The 21,977-nt window shown below is 39.2% G+C and overlaps 1 protein-coding gene across 9 annotated transcripts in view; it reads left to right on the top strand.

Moving 5' to 3' along the window:
• Positions 1-342: 342 nt before the first annotated feature.
• CASK (calcium/calmodulin dependent serine protein kinase) overlaps positions 343-21,977 on the top strand; it is a 325,007-nt gene continuing 303,372 nt past the window's right edge. For all 9 annotated transcript variants that reach the window (XM_089673937.1, XM_089673942.1, XM_089673939.1 and 6 more), the window contains exon 1: positions 343-444. In XM_089673937.1, coding sequence (XP_089530063.1) covers positions 368-444 — 77 coding nt within the window. In that variant the 5' untranslated portion in view covers positions 343-367. The remainder of the gene's footprint in view (positions 445-21,977) is intronic.

Genomic DNA, 21,977 nt, shown 5'->3' with positions numbered 1-21,977 from the left:
TTGCCATAAGAAGATTATAAAATAGTGTTTTCATGTTTAACAATAGCATAAAACTTAAAAAAAAAAAAATCATACTAATTAAATTACATTTTAGTATTTTTCGAAATTCCAGTACCATTCATACTGTTTAATTGAAGCACACATGTTGTTTGAATTAATTATTTCAGAAAGTAAAAAATAGATTGTGTATTTGTTTCATATAAAAAAATATTTCAAAGTGCTAAATAATTGTTTTGCTATTTCTGAACAATAGCATACACACAAACATAATGAAATGCTTTTCTCTAATGCTTACCTTGCATTTCTTTTCAGTAATTGCCTTATTTTCGTATTTACAGATTTGAAGAGAGAGGCCAGCATATGCCACATGCTGAAGCATCCACACATTGTTGAGCTGTTGGAAACGTACAGCTCTGATGGAATGCTGTATATGGTCTTTGAATTGTAAGTCCTTGTACTCATTTAACTGTTGTTCTTTAGTGTATGATCGCTTCTGCAATGGAAGCAGGCTCCTGCTCTGCTTAAGGTTTATGTTCTGAGCAATAATCATGCCTATAAAATCTAATGTTTCATTATCCCTGCTGCTCCAAATAGGGCTGCTAGAGTTATGTTATCAAATGTGTAAATGTATCTCTGCTATAAAAAATATAAAGCTTAATCACTCGGTTTCCTAGCAGTTCATTAGAGTTGAATTGCATAACTGGGAAATATTCAGAGTATATTCACAGAAACCATATATTTGCAGTTGCTTTTAATACTGTGCCAGGGTCAAACAATTAAAGTTTTAAAATTCAGCCTTCACTCCAGAGGCTGTTTCCTTTTTATCATTTGATTCTTTCACACGCACCCAATGAAAGTTTTTTAAAATTTTGGGTAACGTTCACTTAAAACTTACAGCTCAACTCTGCTTTTTTTTTTACTACTGATATCAACTTATTTACAAATTCAGCTTGTAAATACATTGCATCGTGTAGTTTGCAGGCCGGTCATGTGATGTAATGGGTCCTTTCTCTTGTCAGCTGGTGGGAGTTCTTTATTTCTGGACACTGCGTTGCTCCCATATTAATTTGGAATTAAAAGCCACTTTTTTTTTTTTTAAATAAATGGGCCACCAGGAGTTTTATGCTTTAATGTGCTAGTACTGTATAAACCGCATATTAGCACATTATGGCAACCTTTCCTGTCAAACCTTTCCAGTAATGTGCTGTCAGTGCTCCTGCTGTTCATTGGCACTTCCATCGTCTTCCTGTCTTCCAGGTTTGCTCTGTTTGGCCACTTAAATAGACGGTCTGCGATGGTTTCACTTATGCGCATGGGAGACACATTTTCACAGCACAGAGTGGTGCCATAAATGTAGGCTGATCTGCACATGCGCAGCTCAGTGTGCATTACCACTGACAGAGAGAAACATTTTTTATAATAGAGACCAACAGGGTCTTTTCTGTCATAAAAACCCTATCTGTTGGCAGTTTAAAATTTTTAAATATTTTTAAAGTTCCTTTCCACTGAAGTTATACAATGACTGCAAGTCAGGCAGCCTAGTCTGTGTAAATAACTTTAATGTCAGTTTGATAGAAGTGAGCTTAAATGCTCCCATATTCGTTTTTGGTAAATTTTGGTGTTAATGATTATGGCAGCATCAACCCTAAATACCTTTAAATCCTAGTGAATCATTTTCACCCTTCCCCAAATTGTGGCAGACTTAAGTGTCCAACATCAACCAGGCCTACACAGCCTACTGATTTTCCTTTATGGCAGCCAAGTTCTTCTCATGTGTTTTTTTTTTTTTTTTTAATTATTATTTGCTGCATACATGCAGAACGAATAAGGTGATTTTTTTTTTTTTTTTTTTTGGAAAAAAAGAGTAGAATTGGTTTTTCATAATCTTGCTCTAATACTAGTAATCTACAACATAAATCAATAAATAATGTAGCTAAAGGTTATTTAAGAAATACTTCAAACTCTTCACTTTAGGCGTGTTTGGTACTGTAAAGATCAAAATGAATCTCGACATGCAGCTGCATCTGGTGGTACACAAGAGGAAAATCCTGCTGGGGAAAAAAATTAGTTGTTGTGATCATTGTTTCACCATCTTAAAGTTGCTGTAGATAGATCTCACCGGTTTTAAAGGAAAACAACCATTTCCTATTCATGCGCTTGCCTGGCTTTTCTGTTAATTTAACTGATAAACATATACCGTATTTTCCGGCGTATAAGACGACCCCCCTACTTTTCCTGTTAAAATATAGGGTTTGGGCTATACTCGCCGTATAAGACTACCCCCCTCTTCCAACCAATCACGGCAAGCAATGTACCAGTATTTTCTATGCACACTGTGCACACTGCATACAAAGCCTGCTTGGATTGGGTGGGTCAGCTCTCCCTGCCTGCCCAGCCCTGCCTGTCTCCAAGATACCATAAATTGCACAGAACTGCCACAGACATTATAATATTAATAATTAATTACCGTATCTCATAGCGTTAAGGGGACAAGGTCGGATGCAGCAGTACCATACTGGTACTTCCGAGCTGACACTTCTGCACATGTCTAGGGCAGCAGTAGACGATCACTGATCACCATTCCTCGCAGAACTGCATGAGACGTCGGATGCAGCCGTTCAGTGCTCGATTGATCGTGACTGAAACTGTGACATGCGCAGAATCACTGTGTATCCCTTCTCTGCATATCACAGTTTCAGTCAAGCTCAATCGAGCACTGCTGCATCCGACGTCTCATGCAGTTCTGCGAGCTACGGTGATCCGCGATCGTCTACTGCTGCCGAAGACATGCGCAGTAGCGTCAACCCGGAAGTACGGTAAGGTTTCAGCACAGCACCCGGCGTATAAGACGACCCCCGACTTTGTAGACGATTTCCAGGGGTTAAAATGTCGTCTTATACGCCGGAAAATACGGTACAAGTTTTGTGCGGACGGAGATTTCTTATTCTCCGTAAAGGTGGTAATTAGTCCTGTGAAGGTTTTTCAAAATGTTGGAAAATCTCTTTGCACAAAAACAGGTGCTTCCAATATTGAGAAGAACTTATTATTTTTGATCATAGTCTGCTGCAAAGTTCATTCTGGTTAAGTGATGCTAAAATGCGCTACTTTTCTCAGAGTATGTGTTGCCACTTTTCATTCTGAATTACTTTGCTACTTCTCTGAAATACATATGGTGTTGCTTTTGTACATTTTTTTCTGTATAAGAAGCACATTGTTACACACCTTTCTTGCAGACTACACATTTTCTTATTTTAAATATTAAAGTGGTTTTAACGGGAAAACATTTTTTTTTTTTTATTTTAAATACCTTAACCCCTTGATGCCGACTTCACACAAATATGCTTCTGCCTGGCAGAACTAGGGACGTTGGTTCGAATCCCAACCACAGCACCACCTGCCTGGAGTTTGCATGTTCTCCCTGTGCCTGCGTGGGTTTCCTCCAGGTACTCCGGTTTCCTCCCACACTCCAAAGACATGCTGGTAGGTTAATAAGATCCTGTCTAAATTGGCCCTAGTATGTATTTGTATGAGTGTAAGTTAGGAACCTTAGAATGTATGCCCTTGAGGGTTAGGGACTGATGTGAATGTACAATATATATGTAAAGTGCTGCGTTAATTGACAGTGCTATAGAAGTACCTGAAATAAATAAATAAATAATACACAGCCTCACTGCACAGGGCTTTATGCCACGGGGCCACATATTTGCACATCTCCCTTTTGTGCTGTGAGCACTCTGCATGGCGCGCTCCCAGCGTGTAGACCGGGGTCTCACTGCGAGGCCCCGGGTTCCATACTAACGATTGGGATCTGGAACGCCCAATTCCAGGTCACCTGATCGCTGTGATAGCCTCTGATTGGCCATCACAGTGATCAGTCACTATGAAGCCCGCCCCTGTTTGTTCTCACTCTCAATGGAGGAGAGAGATACATTGTAAAAAAAATAAAGGAAAACATTTTTTTTTTGTATTGTTCTTTTGATAGTAGGTTATGGTAGTAACAAGAAACAAACAGCTAAATTTAAATTTTTTTTTTTTTTTTTACTATTTTGGGCCAGTTTTCCTTTTGATAATAAAAATAAATGGTAGCTATGCATTGCCATCCACCACCAAATGAAAGCCCATTTTGACCTAAAAAACAAGGTATAATTTACCTGCATGTACAAAGTAGTTGTGGTGATGTGTACAAATTTACTAACACTAACTAATGTCAAAGTTGCAGAATTGTGCTTAGGCATTAGGATTTGTTTTACTCGTAGGTGTGAAGGGGTTAAAGTGTTACTAAACCCACAACAATATAATCAGTCTGTATATGCAGTAAAGCTTGCTTGTAATACTCACTGTGAAATCTAAGGGGTTAATCCTCCACATTATGTAAAATGGCTGTTTGATCCTGACTTCTCTGACCCTCCCCTTTCACATCCCCAATTCCCTAATCCATCTGCTTATAGTACAGAGCCTTAGGAGACACTCTGCACATGCTCAGTTTGGTGTGTATTGGTAGAACGTGTTTTTTTTTTTGGGGGGGGAGGGTGCATCAGCACAGGGCCAATCAATGAGGCCATGCAGCCTCATAGGACAGTCAGAGGAGAATATAAACTCCTCCTACAAGATTACCTGCGCTAGTCTAGATACTGATAGTCACAAGACTGGTATATACTGCTGAGAAAAGGTACTTAGCAGTTTATATTTACTAAAATATTTGCATTTCCATTTTCTGCATACTGTGGAAGACCAGATATAGAGAATGCAGGTTCCTGGGTTTAGTAACTCTTTAATGCATTCTCTGCAAATGTTCCAATATTTGTAATGACCCCTCAACCCCTAAATACTTATCTCACTCAATCCAGCGCTGTGTCTGTCTGCAGCTACTCTCCCCTCTCTCACAGGACAAAAAGGAAGCCGGAAGAGCCATTAGCCAGGTCTTGTGAGCAGAGAGAGGACAGGGTAGAGCTGTGCTATGTGTATTGTCTCTCTCTTATGTAGTTCTAATGGTGTTATGTAGTTCTAAGGTCCCTTTCACATGGGTGGAACGATCAGGTCCGCCAGTTAGTTTTTCTGAAGGACCTGATCAAAAGTTTCATGTAAGTCTATGGGCAAGCAGATAAACAGACGTGTGTCTGGCTATCTCTGAGTCTGTCTAGCTCTGTACAAAAAAATAAAACAAAAAATCAGGTTTTGCACCCTTTATTGTAGTTATATCTCAGCATGAGAGATCTGAGGTAGCCTTATGCAAGTGCATAAGTCTGTTTTCATCTGGCTGCCCATCCAACATGGGGGCCCAGAAAACTTTAGTTTTAAATGGAGCTACAGTTGTGCTCAAAAGTTTACATACCCTGGCAGAAATTGTGAAATTTTTGGCATTGATATTAAAAATATGACTGATCATGCCAAAAAATACTCTTTTATTGAAGGATGATGATCATATGAAGCCATTTATTATCAAATAGTTGTTTGGCTCCTTTTTAAATCATAATGATAACAGAAATCACCCAGATGTCCATGATCATAAGTTTACATATATCCCCGAACTTGCCATTTCTTAATAAGTGATTTAACAGTACTGATTGGCATACTCAAGGCTTTGGACATCTTTTTATGTCCTTTTCCATCTTTATAAAGTTCCATTACCTTGTTATGCAGGACTTTTGACAGTTCTTTTCTGATTCCCATGGCTCAGTATCTAGCCTAGTCAGTGCTTCCACGTAAGAGCTAACAAACTCATTGACTATTTATACACTGACACTAATTGCAATGTAAAAAGCCACAGATGTGGGACATTAACCTCTAATTGGCATTTTAGCCCATGTGTGTCACCTTGTGTGTCTGTACCAAGGCCAAACATTCCAGGGTATGTAAACTTATGGTCATGGCCATTTGGGTGATTTCTGTTATGATTTAAAAAGGCGCCAAACAACTATTTGATAATAAATGGCTTCATATGATCATCATCCTTCAATAATAGAGCATTTTTTGGCATGATCAGTCATATTTTCAATATCAATGCCAACATTTCACAATTTCTGCCAGGGTATGTAAACTTTAGAGCACAACTGTAAGCACTGAACAGACATGGATTCTGTAATCCATAAACCGATTCCCTGATAATTGAACTGGACGGTGCCTGTGTAAAAAGGGCCAAATACGTTCTCAGTCCTAGGGCGATCGTGCTGTAGTATGGTTGGGTTGTCACCCTAGGACAGTGAGATAATGGCAGGATTACTGGGTTAAAATAAAAATTTTAAAGTGTGAAAAAAGGTATCTAATGCAATCATCACATCTAAGGACCAGTAAACTGCAGTACTCTCAATTGTTTGTTCTTGGGTTTAGATAACTCTCTGGGGCTCATTCAGATGGACTCTAAGACCTGTCCTCCTCCATGCTAAGCCTCCTTTTTTTTTTTTTGTTGCGTGTGCATCAGAATTTGGCATATGGACAAGTGTGAATGCATGGATTGGAATGCAGTGTCTGCAGTCAGATCCTTGCACCCACTCCTGCAGCCACTGCATCTGCAGTCACTTCTATGAACTGCCTGCACCCAACTCCGAGGTAAGTACACATGCAGCTAAAAGCAGCTCAGCTTGGTGGATGTGTCTCAGCACCTGTCTTAATCTTTAAAGGTAATTTGTAGCCACCCTTGTAAAATTATATTTCTGATAGAAAGTCTTGAAATTCACAGGTAGTAACTACATTTTACAATATAACTATTTAAAATCACTTGTCATATTGGCAGCCCATGCAGCAGGAATGTCTGTTACTGTGTATAGAAGCCCAGTGAGTTAAAGGATAGGTTCACCTTTGGGAACATGTTGCATGTTCACCCATATTTAGGGAGTAACAAGTAACATGCTCCTAATCACCTGGCTCTCACCGCCAGAGTCCCCCTTCCTCTGACAGCAGATGGGGGTTCCTCTCCCCGCAGCCACTCTCGTATTTAAAATCAATGACCTGTGAATGAATAAACTACAAGTCCTGTTTGCCACTGTGACAGACAGCTTGTGGTTCTCAATGGAATACAAGGGCACTACTCAGCATCCTTGCAGTCCAGTGACATTTCCTACAGGGGTCTGACATTGCATCCACGATCCTTGATCACTGGTGCAATGCTCTGCAGGCTCCTGTAAAAAAAAAAAGTGAACTTTTTTTTTTCCTTGAAAAAAAATATGTGCATTTATTTTTTTCATAAAGGTGAACTTGGCCTTTAAGCTGGCCATACTCTAGTAGACCATTTTTGCAAAAATTCTCATCAGTACATTTGATGACTTGATGAAAGTACTTCACAAACATTTGCTTTTAGCATTCAGTTTTGAAGTGAATGGACTTCTCTGAACGAAAACAATTGCAGTCATAACCACTTGTGGACCGCCCGCACACAATGTACTGTGGCTGAACAGCCCATTCAGGCAAAGCAACATACCCATACGTCGCTGTCTGCTTTTGAGTTTGGGGGAGTGCATGAACACTGCACCTGCTATGATTGTACACAGTGGGAGCCTATCAGCAAGTCCTGGCCAATGATTCATGCCCATGACAATCAGCATGGCTCTGTACAGAGGGAACAATCTGTTTCTCATGCCAGCTTTGCACATATATATAGTTAGGCACACATTTAACCCCTTGATCGTCCTAGGTGTTAACCCCTTCCAGCCAGTGTCATTAGTACAGTGACAGTGTATAGTATTATCACTTATCACACTGGTGGTGTCAGTGACAATTAGCCGGTTCCCGGTCAGTGTCAGCCTGCCTGCCATAATCTCGTTATAAGTTGCTGATTACCGCCATTAATAGTATAAAACAGTTCCAGTATATATACACCATAGTTTATAGGAACTATAACTTTCACACAGACCAATCAATATACACTTCTTGGGATTTTTTTTTTTTTTTTACCAAAGACAGCAGAATAGCAGAATAAATTTCGTGCAAATTTTATAAACATTTTTTCTATTAAATATTTTTTTTATTGGATATGTTTTGTAACATAGTAAAAAAAAAGTTTGTCTTTTTTATTGCAAAAAATAAAAAACACAGTGGTGATCACATACCATTAAAGAGAGCTCTGTTTGTGTGAAAAAAAAATATACCTTTAGGTTGGGAACAGAGTTCCATGACCGCGCAATTACCAGGTAAAGTAACGGCGTGCTAAATAGCAAAAAATACCCTGGTCATGACGAGGATAAAATCTTCTAGCGCTTAAGTGGTAAATTTGTTTGAGATAAATTTTACGTCCTGTTCTTTCAAATTTTCTCATCACTATGGTCTACAATGAACAATGATTTGACTGCGCTAGCAGTTAGAAAATCAAAATAACATTCTTAAAATGAAAATTTTCAAACAAAATTCTACTATTGTATGGCCAGCTTAAGTAACACTACTAGGTCACCCCCATGTGTTCACAGCAGCACCGCATTTACACACCATGTATTGGGCCTTCCTGGGTAGGCACAGCATGGTCAGTTTGTTTTCCTGAATCCCTCCTCCAGGCGAAAGCTTGTAATACCACTCTGCAGCCAGACAGTTTGGCAGGAATCATTAATTGAATAGACATTAAAGCCTGGAAAAGGTCATTATTAACATGGGGATGACATTTTCAGAAAATGCACTAGTCTAGCTACATTTGCTATATGGCTGCAGTTCCATTTTAACAAAACAAGTAATTTGAAGGTGAACTTTGGCTTTTTAATATACGTGTAGTAACTTTGATTGCCTTCCTGTGTTTTATGTTTGGATGCAGTATCTGCATGTGTCACTGTGTGTCAGTGCAGCACCATGAAAGAGAATTGTTGTGCTTGTAAAGAAATCCCTTAAGCTTCCAGTCATCTTAGGTGAAAGCACATGGCAGTTGTATGCTGTTCTGTGTAATTATGTTTCTTAACAAAAGTTTTCAGACACAAACCAAATTAAACTATTCCTTAACATTGGCAGTCTTGTTACATATTGCAAGCAATATTCAATTCCAGTATGTATTCCCAAGTGGCTGTCAGCACTATGCTACATGAATCGTGGCGGCACCACCTTTACCAATTGTGTATGTCAGTAGTTAAAGGATAAGTTCACCTTTTCGTAACATGTTACACCCATTTTCAGTGTGTAACATGTTATGAAAGGACTCACCCCCCCCCCCCCCCCCCCCCGCGTCCCGTACAGGCAAGCCGATATATGAATGGGTCTGCAGGAGACCTGCATGGCACCAGCGATCTGCAAGGACCAGCCAACTTTTGATCTGTGTTTCCCACTGACCTGCTTTACTTAAAGTTCCTTTTGAGGGGGACATGTCTGTGAAAATGCCTAACGCATGCCCTCCTATCCCGTTTTCCATTTGCCCATTGATATTGAAGTGTTGTAAAGTCTCAGAAGTTTTTATACCTTCATGCAGAGAATGCGTGAAAATAAAAAACCTTGTGTGCAGCAGGCCCACATCCCCCCGCCCCCCTGGCTCTATGCTCATGTAGTACACCGATTAATCCTGTCAATTTAAGAAGGTGCTCCTAACAACAACTTGTTATGTGTATAAAAGACACCTGTCCATAGTTAGGGGAGCTTCCCAACCAAATGTTTTAACTTAAAATAACGCCGCTCATCAAATCTAATGAATAACTCTTATTTTTCAATTCTGTGAATGAATATATTTCCTCTCTTTTCATTATGGTGTCCGTTTATGAACCAGTGGTAATAGATCGCTGCTCAGTTCTCCAGCATTCTCGGAGAACACCGTTCTCCTGTGAATGCCTTTTATGAAGCAGTTCTCCGAACGAAGAGAGAACGGTCTCCAAATGCTGGAGAACGGTCTACAAACGCTGGAAAACGGCTGATTTTACTATAATCTCACAAAATTACAGTAAAAGATCAGTTTACTAAGCAGAGGTAAATTATCGCTGCTTAGTTTGCGGTCCCTCCGATTCTCCAGCTCTGGGCTGGAGAATCTGGAGGGAGAATACAGATCTCCAGTGAAGGGCTGAACATGTTCTCCGCTGATCTCCTGAGTGTCATAAACTGTGAATGACCAGATAATAGCTGCGATCCTCTGAATCGCAGCTATTCTCTGTGTCATAAACGGACACCTATATCCCTTAATTGTGCGTCTTCCTTTTTTAACCACCTCCCCGCTATACTTTCGTTCCCTGGTTGAAAAAACTTTGTGGACACTATTGGCGTTAACATGGAATTAAATTCCCATCCCATTTATGTATGTACTGCATCCCATATTTTTAATAAATTTCTTGTACACGAGCTTGTGCTATTTACCAGTCCTCGATAATGGGGTGGTATCCATACTATCCTACTCAATTGTGTCTCCGTTAATGTGTTTTTTATTTTTACCCAACTTTTCCCAAGTGCATTATGTGTCCAATCAAAAATTCGTGCCATTATTACAGAATTATAGTATCTCTTCATATCTGGTACCCCCATTCCTCCATTCTCTTTCTCTTTACTTAATACTTCATAGCTTATCCTCGGTTTTTTATTCCCCCAGATATATCTTATTAATATATTTTTAATTATTTTAAAATATATTCCTGGGAGCTTTATTGGTATCATATGAAATTTATACAAGATTTTTGGAACAATTACCATTTTTATCCAGTTTATTCATCCTATCCAAGATAGAGTTCCTATACCCGCTTTTCTAACTTCCCACTTAATCTCGTTCAATAATGGGATATAATTTGTTTTATATAAGATTTTTTGTGATAGATTTATTCCCAAGTATTTTAGTTCTCTTTCTTTCCATATAAACGGGAACTCTTCCTGTAGAATTCCTTTCTCTTTGTTTAGCAGGTTTACATTTAAGATCTCCATTTTAGTTGGATTTATTTTTAAATTTGATATCTTACCATATTCTTTCAATGTTTTCATTAAGTTCGGCAATGTTATCCTAAGATGGACCATGTAAAACAGCAAGTCATCCGCATAAGCTGCTACCTTATGTTCCGTTTCTCCTATCCTTACTCCCATTATATCTATATTTTTCCTTCTTGTGGTTAAAAGTGATTCCAAGGACAGGACAAACAGTAATGGTGAAAGTGGACATCCTTGTCTTGTCCCATTATGCATCCTAAAATACTCTGATAATTCTCCATTAACCATTATTGCTGCCGAGGTTTACTGTATAGTTTTCTTATCCATTCTCTCATTTTAAGTCCCCAAAGCCTCCAATGTATCTAACATATATCCCCAATCTACTCTATTGAAAGCTTTTTCTGCATCAACAGAGTGTAACAACATTGGAGTTTTTCCTTTCCTACTTTTTTGAATAAGAAGTAGCGATCTTATTCCATTGTCTCTACCTTCTCTCCCAGGACAAAACCCACCTGATCTATATGAATCCTTTTCGACATTAAATCCCTCATTCTGTTAGCCAGCACTTTTGCATATAATTTAGTATCTATATTTAATAGGGATATTGGTCTGTAGTTGGAACACTGAGTATCATCTTTTCCTTCTTTATGTATAATTACAACATGGGCTTTCAAAAATTCCTCCCTCATTTCCAATATGAAGCCATTTATTATCAAATATTTGTTTGGCTCCTTTTTAAATCATAGTGATAACAGAAATCACCTAAATGGCCATGATCAAAAGTTTACATACCCTGGAATGCTTGGCCTTGGTACAGACACACAAGGTGACACACACAGGTTATAATGCCAATTAGAGGTTAATGTCCCACATCTGTGGCTTTTTAAATTGCAATTAGTGTCAGTGTATAAATAGTCAATGAGTTTGTTAGCTCTTACATGGAAGCACTGACTAGGCTAGATACTGAGCCATGGGGATCAGAAAAGAACTGTCAAATGTTCTGCATAACAAGGTAATGGAACTTTATAAAGATGGAATACAGCACAGAGTCTTGTATTTACAAACACACAGAACAGTGATCTGGCTGTTTCAAGGAGAAAAAAAACTGCCAGATGTCTAGGTAAAAGTAGCACGTATTAAACACATGCCTCTTGTCAGGTTATGCATCCTATCCAGCAGAAGCCACCTCCGAAATCCTACGCCAGATCAAGCAAAGACCAGGACAAGCCCAAAATACATATAGAAGGGTACCAGCCAAGCCACACCCCCTAAAGCAAAGGTACAATGTTCCCGGAAACATGACATGAAGTCTAGAGGGGGTATAGTACCAGCGAGTTAAAACCTTCAGGGCCGTCTCATGGACCGAAAGAGATCTAGAGCCCTTCCGTATACTCTCCACCATAGAAACCCAGTCCTCATCGGAAAATGTAACCCCACATTCAATCTTCCATTTCTGTCTATACAAAGGAGGCAAGGGAATAATGATCTGTAAGAAGGATCGATCTAAATCTGAGATAAGACCCTTACCCCTGGGCGCGTCACTGATACATTGAAAATAAGTAATCAGGGACGAGGGCGTCAAACCAAAATGGGAACTGAAATAGTGTCGAATTTGCCAATAGCGAAAATGTTCATGAAGCGGGATATCAAATATCGTACGTAGCTTATCATACGATATAAAAGCCCCACCACGTTGAAGAGCATGGTCATACCACCAGTGAAAAGCCTGTGGAGATGAAAACCCGATAGGAAACCGCGGATCACCAAAAAATGTCGAACCCAGTGCGGCTGGAGAGATAAGACCCAATTTAGATTTGTAACAGGACCAAAGTGCCAAAGAGTAGAACACAGTAAAAATATAAATCAACAGCGAACAAGGGGGAGTATATAAGCACAATAAACCTGGTAAATAAAACGGGTGTATAGACTGAGATTCAAATCTGACCCAGGGTGTCGGGGAGTTAAGTCTCCCATTGTGCTAATTGAGAAAAACGAGCAGATAGATAATAAAGCCAAAAGTTGGGAAGGCCTAAGCCCCCCTGACTTTGCGATTTATATAGAACAAGTGTGGTAAAACAAGGACGTCTATTTCGCTAAATGAAGTTCTTAATCACTCTTTGAAAGTGATCCAATACGATTTACAAACCAACAATGGGAGTGCTCTGAATAAAAAGGAGTTTAGGTAAGATGTTAATTTTCACAGCTGTGAGTCTACCCAGAAACGAGATAGGGTACCCATGCCAGATCTTAAGCAAAGTGCAGAGACGAGACACACATGGTGGGTAATTTGCTGCAAATAGCTCAGAATACTTGGATGTGAGGTAAATACCCAGGTATAGAAACCGATCCGTGGTCCACCGAAATGGGAAAGAACCATGGAGAGACCTGATATGGATGCAAAATCATTCAACAGAGTGCATTAATTAGGCAAGGATACTAATGGGTTGGTAATAAAAAGCATAACATAATCAGCATACATACATAACTTAAATTGTGAAACCAAGATCTGATACCCTGAAATATCAGGGTGTGATCTTATAGCGATAGCCAAGCATTCCAAAACAAGTGCAAATAGTGGAGGCGAGAGTAGAAAACCCTGTAAGGTGCCTCTACCCAGGGTAAAAAAGTCAGTATTACAACCCGGGAGTCTAATCCTCGTTTGGGGAGAATTATATACAGCTCGTACACGGGAAAGAAACGCAGTTTCTACAACGGAAACGGATATGGCTAGAGGACACTATCAAAGGCCTTATTTATGTCTAGGCTTAATAACAACACCTTCTTAGAGTGCAGGTTAGCATCTTGAATAACATTCAACTTGAGTCGTATATAATATGTGATAAATCTGTTAGGAATAATGCAGGCCATACATGGTTTGAATTCCGAAAGATTTTTCGTCCAAAAATCGAAACGTCGTTCGTTCTGTAATCCGATGGTGCCACCAATTATTTTGAAAATTGGTCATTTTTCTTGAATTTTCCAGCATGCCCTATAAACGAAATGGGGACAAACCACAAAAATCGGCCGATGCCATTGCCCCACTAACAGAGCAAAAACCAGGCCGATTATTCTTAGGTCCAATTTTCGTACGAAAATCATTCGGAATTCAAACCATGTATGGCCTGCGTAAATCCCGATTGATCAGGTGAGACCAAGGAGGAGATAATAGGGGCCAATCTATCTGCTAATATATGACTAAATATCTTTAAATCGTTATTCATCACAGAATGGGCCTATAATTTTGTGGTGGAAGGTGATCTTTTAAGGGTTTGGGCAACAGGGACATGTTGGCCAAAAGCATCTCGTCAGGAAAGCTGCCCCCCCCTGCAAAACCTTGAACATAGACACCAAAGATGGGGCTAAAAAAGGGGCAAAATGTTTGTAATAACTGGCCATGAACCCATCAGGGCCTAGTGCTGTGGATTTTTTTCATTGTGCTATTTACACGTGTAACTTCCTCCACAGTACTGTATTTTATTGGGATTTTAAGTGATAGACCAACAGTGGCACATAATTGTGAAGTGGACGGAAAATGATAAATGGTTTTCAAAATTTTTTTACAATTAAATATCTGAAAAGTGTGGTGTGGATTTGTATTCATCCCCCCTGAGTCACTTTTGTAGGACTATCTTTCACTGCAATTACAACTGCAAATCTTTTTGACTATGTCTCTACTAGCTTTGCACATCTATAGATTGAAATTTTTGCCCATTCTTCTTTGTAAAATTAGCTCAAGCTCTTGTCAGATTAGATGGAGAGCGTCTGAACAGCAATTTTCACATATTGCCACAAATTTTCAATTGGATTTAGGTCTGGACTTTGACTGGGCCATTCTAACACATGAATATGCTATGATCTAAACCATTCCATTGTAGCTCTGGCTGTATGTTTAGGGTCGTTGTCCTGCTGGAAGGTAAACCTCTGCCCCAGTCTCAAGTCTTTTGCAGACTCTAACAGGTTTTCTTCCAAGAAAACCTGGGAGCCGTATTTGGCTCCATCCATCTTCCCGTCAATTTTGACCAGTTTCCCTGTGCCTGCTGAAGAAAAGTATCCCTACAACATAATACTGCCACCACCATGTTTCATGGTGGGGATGGTGTGTTCAGGGAGATGTGTAGTGTTCGTTTTCCTCTACACTTTTTTTTTTTTTTTTTGCATTTTTCTTTTAGGCCAAAAAGTTCATGTGGCCAGAGCACCTTTTTCCATATGTTTGTTGTGTCCCCCACATGGCTTCTCACAAACTGCAAACGGGACTTCTTATGTCTTACTTTCAACAATAGCTTTCTTCTTGCCACTCTTCCACAAAGGTCAGATTTGTGGAGTGCACGACTAATAGTTGTTCTGTGGACAGGTTCTCCCACCTGAGCTGTGGATTTCTTCAGCTCCTCCAGAGTTACCATAGGCCTCTTGGCTGCTTCTCTGATTAATGCTCTCCTTGCCCGGCCTTTCAGTTTAGGTGGATGGCCATGTCTTGCTAGGTTTGCAGTTGTGCCATACTCTTTCCATTTTCGGATGATGGATTGAACAGTGCTCCTTGAGATGTTCAAACCTTGGGATATTTTTTTATAACCTCACCCAGCTTTTAACTTCTCCACAACGTTATCCCTGACCTGTCTGCTGTGTTCTTTTGCCTTCATGATTCTGTTTGTTCACTAATGTTCTCTAACAAACCTCTGAAGGCTTCACAGAACAGCTGTATTTATACTGAGATTAAATTACACACAGGTGGACTATTTACTACTTAGGTGACTTCTGAAGGCATTTGTTTCTATTAGATTTTAATTAGGGGTATCGGAATAAAGTGAGCTGAATACAAATGTATGCCACACTTTTCGGATATTTGTTTGTAAAAAATGTTGACAACCATTTATAATTTTCCTTCCACTTCACAATTATGTGCCACTTTGTGTTGGTCTATCACATAATATCCCAATAAAATAAATTTACGTTTTTGGTTGTAACATGACAAAATGTGGGAAATTTCAATGGGTATGAATACTTTTTCAAGGCACTGTATGCACTACCTAATAAAATAAAGTTGGATAAATTTGGGGCAACTATATGGCCCATGCTCCCAATAACCATATGTTAAAGTTAAATACTTTTGATTGCTGTGAATGCTATGTAACTACAGGGCAGAGCAGTATTATTAATATAACTTTGAGTAGCACAGCCATCCACTATTAACACTGCTTGTTTAGACTGTGTATAAAGAGATAATCAAAGTTGGCATGTCTGCCCTTTGCCTCATTAGAATATGGTGTTAAGTGCCCATACATGTGACATTCTGGTGTGTTCATCCGCATCATTTTCACGGGGATTGATCCTCAGAGTGGTTAAAAACTTGTTCTGACCCTCCCTCTGAGTTGACTGGCACTGCAGCATCTGGCTAATCTTCCCTTTTGTAATAGTCATCAACATAAATTTTCAGCCCAGTAAATCGTTCAGCCATGTATGACTTCACTTTAAAATCAAACATTTTTTTTATGTCAAGACAGATGGGCACCTCCCTAATTTTTTTTGTAAACCTCCCCAACATCACTAAATAGCTGTATCTACTATAGGAGACACAAATCTTTTGCAATGCCTTCTAAATGTAGGATTTCCAGTGGGGAAAAAACTTTTACAAAAGTTGTTTGTGTTTTTTTTTTTTTTTTTTGTTTCAAAAGGGCAGTAACTAACAACTGTAAAGCCCCATGCAAATTCAGCTTCAATGGCAACAACCTGTCAAATTTTTAGGCTGGCCAAAGGAGTATCCTTTTTTATTTTTGTATTTTTTTTTTTTCGTTCAGCCAGCAGGGTGAATGAAAAAAAAAACATGGATGGGTTCCTCAATCTACACAATCAAAGTAGACAGAGGAATCCTCTCTGCTGAGTATACTGTTCAGAGGCTACAGTTGTTGATCAAGAAAATGTTTCCAACAAGTTTGTTTGAAACCAGAAAGAATAAATAGTGCAGTGCTAAGAATTGTCAATATGTATTCGCAACGATTAAAATATGATTCAATATGAACAGTCTCTGCAGTTGTAAAGTGCCAAGTGACTGGTAGACTCAATGGTTGTGCTCCATGAGTAATAGTTGAATTGCGCACTCACCAGAAGTATAATAATAATGCGCGTTATATATTCTATCCCGAAGTATCCTCATCAGGTATAGGTCTGGTCAAATCTGGTAGTCCTCCCCAGGGTGGATTTGATTTAAATCAAACTGATTTAAATCACTAGTCAGTAAGGCTTGATTTAAATCCTAGTTTTCTACATAAAGACTAATTCTTGCTGGTATAACTTTAATATGCAAGTAGATGAAGATTTTTAGAACAACAACTTTTCATATTAGTTTTTTTATCCCCAGTTTAATAGGTTAATCATTCATATTTGGACAACTTTTTTGTTGTACTTAGGAAGGAGAAAAATAATCATTACCTTAATAACATTTTAAATAGATTTATTCAACTGAAACAATAACATTCCAGCATATGTTATTTTCTTAAACAAACATCCATGTTTGTTAACTAATTTGGCTAAACAAAATATATATATTTTAAGAAACGTAGACTGTCAGCCCCTTCCTCCTCACACTTAGTTTTACTGTCTTCTTGTGCAGATCTATTCCACTCCAAACAATCAGAAAAATATTGTATCTATTCACTGAACTTCTTGAAACTTAGCACTGAAGGGGTTGATTCTGTATTCATAGGTTTGTAGAAGTTAGGATTAAGGTCTTTTTCTTAACTCTGTTCATGTTATAACATTTTTGCTGTGAAGAAGAGGCATGTGATCTCTGCTGAGTCAAATTCAGTTTTGAGAACTGCAAAAGTAAACCAAGCATCTGTGATAATATCTTGTAGGCAGAGAAACTGCCCAATAATCTTACAAAAACCTCTGGAAGAGCATGACATTGTGAATGGATTCATGGAATTTATTTACCAAAAAAATTAAACATATACAACCTTATTCTACATAATTAAAAAACTAATCTTTATTTCATGATGGAATAACCTTTGGATGGTAATATATTTTCCTCAAAAAGCATTTTATTTAAAAAAAAATCTGATTTAAATAAAAAAAAAAATCCGATTTAAATACAAAAAAATCTGATTTTTTTTTTTTTTTTTTTTTAATTCATTGATTTTTATCCACCCTGGTCCTCCCTCAGGGTGGTCATCATCAGGTGCCCAGAAGTCAGGATTAATCGGATCCAGATAGCCAGAGGTCCCTGTTTAGGGGATGGATGGAGCTGTCTGCTAACAGAAAGTCTTCCTCCTCTTGGCAAGGGCCCTGTGAATAAATACTCCTCTGTGTATACCTTTGTTTACCTATGAGGTACTTTCCCAGTTCTCTGCTCCTTCCCTCACAACAGGCTTGTGTTGGTTACCTTGAGTGCACAGCAGCTTTTTGGATAGCGCTCACTTTTACCATTGATTTTTTTTTTTGTTTGAAAACAGAATTCAGTCGTTGGATCGACTATTTTCAAGCAGGAGTGACCATGCATGAATCAAAATTTAGCCAGTCCCTGCTAAAACGGCCACATTTTTGATCCATCTATGGCCAGCTTTAAAGGCTGGCAGCTGCTGGGGTTGGATGGCGCACCTAGCAATACGAATGTTTAGCGTTGTATGCATCTGGGGATATGTGCCTATTTAAAAAGAAAAAGTTCATAGTAAAAGTGACAAGGTGGGATTTCCATAAAACACATGGGTTTTTCTGTGTATGCATGCAAACCTACAGTTTTATTGTAGAAAACTCAGCAACAGAAAAATTATATATAAATGTGCTTTAAAATATTTAATGTTGCTTCATTATTCACTGTAATTTCAGTTCCCCTTAACGTTTGCTACCCTGTGACTCATTTCTTTCGCTGGTACTTCTCTGGTCCTAGAAATCCACTGTTCCTCATGTGAGCCTTCTGCTGGACGAAAAGCAGAATTAAAACCTATCACTTTACAGCCAAGAAAACTGAACTTTGTCATGGTGCTGCACATGTGACCATTTGCTGGCTTGACATCTCGATTGAGAGCTGACATAAGCACTCTAATAACGAACAGTTAAAACTCATGACTTGCCTGTTTTGGCAAACAGTTAAAAAGGTGGGTTAGTTCACATTTACCAAAAAACTGCCTATGCAGGTGAGGGGTATCTATACATAAAAACTGGGCAGCTCTGACGAAAATTAAATAATACCATTGCTATAGGTGTAGGCCATTTATTTTCATGAAGCCTGACTGATAAACTCCCAGAGCTAACATAAACCTGTCCTGCCTTTTTGCTAGAGCATCGCTAAGAGACTCACAGCCATTACTTCGCACCATCACAGAAGTGAGCTGTCAAACTCTGAGCTCAGAGCTACTGCAACAGGGGAGAGAGAGAGCATGCAAGGGGGTCTGAATCAGAAAAAGCTTACTCCTCTGGTGGTGAAGGTGAACACTAACAACTTTGGGTCTCTAAACAGCATTTTAGCAACAATGCATCCCACATCCTGCCATGTCGGGGGGTTTTCCAGTCAGGCTTCATGAGGTAAGTAAATGGCCTACACCTATAGCAAGGGTATTATTCAACTTTACTCAAAGCTGCTCTGTTTGTTTTTATCTACAGGCACCCCTTATCTACATATTTAGGCCCCTTTTACGCGGGTGGACTCCGCCAAGCAGTTCCACCTGCTCAGCGAGGGATCTGTCCACTGATCCCTGCTGAGCAGACAGATGACAGGTCCTGTGTCTGCTTTGCACAAGCAGAGTTCTCTATGGGGTGGTTGGATGTAAACGGACTGCCTGTCCTTTTACATCGGACTGTTATCTGATCTGCTAGACGAACGAGGAACAGATCCCCCATCCATCTGTTTTTAGCGGATCGCATGCAGGCGAGTGTAAATGGACTTGTTTGTTTACATCCGCCTCCCCATAGAGAACAATGAATTGTCCAATCGGGTCTGCCTGGGGTACTGCTTGAATTGCTGGAGAGAGACAAAAAAGTAAAAAAATACAGCCTCTTGTTCAATACCCCGACCACCCCAAACACCCCCCCCCCACTGGACTTGAGGGGCCTACTACAAAATTTGTAATTTTTTTGTTTATTTTAATGATGGACTGTAATATATATTAATATATTAAAAAAAAACAAAAACGTTACATTGGTCCTGATTTATCAGAATGTTTATACCTTTTTATTTGCTCAGCTGTATGTTAATGTTGTTAGCTGTTACCACTGCGAACAGCCTACACTATTTGTTAAAGGAGAACTTCACTGTACCACAAACCAAAAAAGCGCTATTTAATTCATTTTTAATATTCAAAGAAAACTCATCCATCCATGTCTCCATGCTTTTATTTTGCTGAGAAATCACTTAGAAAAACACTCCCCTAGCATTTCTAGCTTTGGCCATTTTGAGTAAAGGCAGATGATTCATGTATCATTCACTTCCTGGAATCCATCTGCCCTTAGGTCAGGCATGAAGGCAGGAGGGTGTGCTCAGCTGAGAAAACCCCTCCTCCCCTCCTGAAAACTCCTGGGATGTAGGACTTCATTTGCCTAGACATGGAAACCAGGAAGTAACTAAAGAAATGTAAAAAAAAAAAAAAAAAGTTTTAAACAAGTTAATATGATATACTTTCCTATCTGTTTACTCATGCTAGCAGCATAAGGATTAAGAATAGTCAGTGATGACTGAGAGAGTGAAGTTGCATTTTAACATTGTTCAAAATGAGTTGTTTGCATGCGCTTATTTATAACAAAACTGCCCCCTCCCAAAGGATGTCACCCCACTTTGGTGCATTGTGAAAGTTCACTCAGCATAAGTCTGGTAAAACATTAGCACACAGTATATGAAATTAAACCAGCAAGATCTTTAAAAAAAAATGTTGAAATGGCTACAGGCTCTTTGAAGAGAACCTGTTAAGTAAAATAGCATTATGATCATTGTGGGAAATGTACTTCTCAAGCAATCTCTCACTTGTTCCAATGTGTGCTATTCAAGCTGAGAAACAGCATCTGTTAGTTTATAGCAAATACTGACTCTCTGCCAAGATGCTGACTGAGATGGCACCAAGCCCTCCAGCTGCTCCCTCTATAAAGGTGAGACAGGAGATGGATCTCCCTAAAAGGCAAGACTTCTAAACATTGCCTCGTCAAGGAAGTTCTCAGCACTGTTGAAGCTAGGAGGTGCTGTAATTCCAAAGAATGGAGAAATATTTTAATCAAGGCATATGACCATTACACAAAGAAGAGAATGCACACAATGCAGGGACTACCACCTAGCTGTAGATGACTTGTACCATTTTTTTTTCTCCAACGTGGAACCAAGATGGTGGCCATTTGCTAATTTTGGGTATTTAGGGCATTGGGCTCAGAAAACCAGTTTTGTGCTGTTAAATACACTATATCTCTGTTGTGTTAATCCTTTGACCTATGTTTTGGTTCAAATTAATTCATGTCACATATTTATGCATAAGGCTCGGTTCCGAGTACTGCAGTGCGATTTATAGTGTGACTTTAATGCAGCTTTGCATATTCTGTGGGGCCAAGTCACACTGTATATCGCACCAAAAAAGTGCAGGAACCTTTTCCAAATTTGCACCATGCTGGGTCGCCTTCAGTAGAATGCTTTTCCTTTTGACATGCGATTCTGTACAACTCATCACATCAGAAGGCGCACTGGTGTGAGCCAGGACTTAATATTACTACAATTCTTTGGGGTCCATTCACACTATCTACATTAAAACACTATTTTATAATGCAGGCTGGTGTTTGTTTCTCCAGGTGGTGCCATGCACTGTTTTAGGTGCTTCATTATGTTTACGACTTTTTTTTTAACTTTGAGGGTGCACAGATTTCTACATCATTCAAGTCTGTCCAGCAGTGGGATGTAATGTGCTGAAGTGACCTGTGATGCTATCTGATGCGCTGCAGAAAAGCACAGTATTTCTGCACTTTTCTGCATTGCACATCACACCAGTATTGTGTGCATGGGGCACATAGAAGGCAGTGTGATCTTTTGGCAAATGGCGTTAAATCAGGTGTAGAAAAGCGCCAGTCACCACACAATGGTCCCTTATTCATTGACTGACTATACACCACTTCCAAAAACCAACAGCTGTTTATAAAATTGAATTTGCAGGTTAAATGCCATTTTTGTAAGAACTAGCTGTTTATTGACCTATCCCCCAAACAGTAGAGTTGACAATATT

Source organism: Staurois parvus, unplaced genomic scaffold (assembly GCF_062004578.1).
Source record: "Staurois parvus isolate SC_StPar_1 unplaced genomic scaffold, SC_StPar_1.0 ptg000145l, whole genome shotgun sequence".
In the NCBI taxonomy this organism is placed as follows: domain Eukaryota; kingdom Metazoa; phylum Chordata; class Amphibia; order Anura; family Ranidae; genus Staurois; species Staurois parvus.
This window is presented reverse-complemented; position numbering and strand designations above follow the sequence as displayed.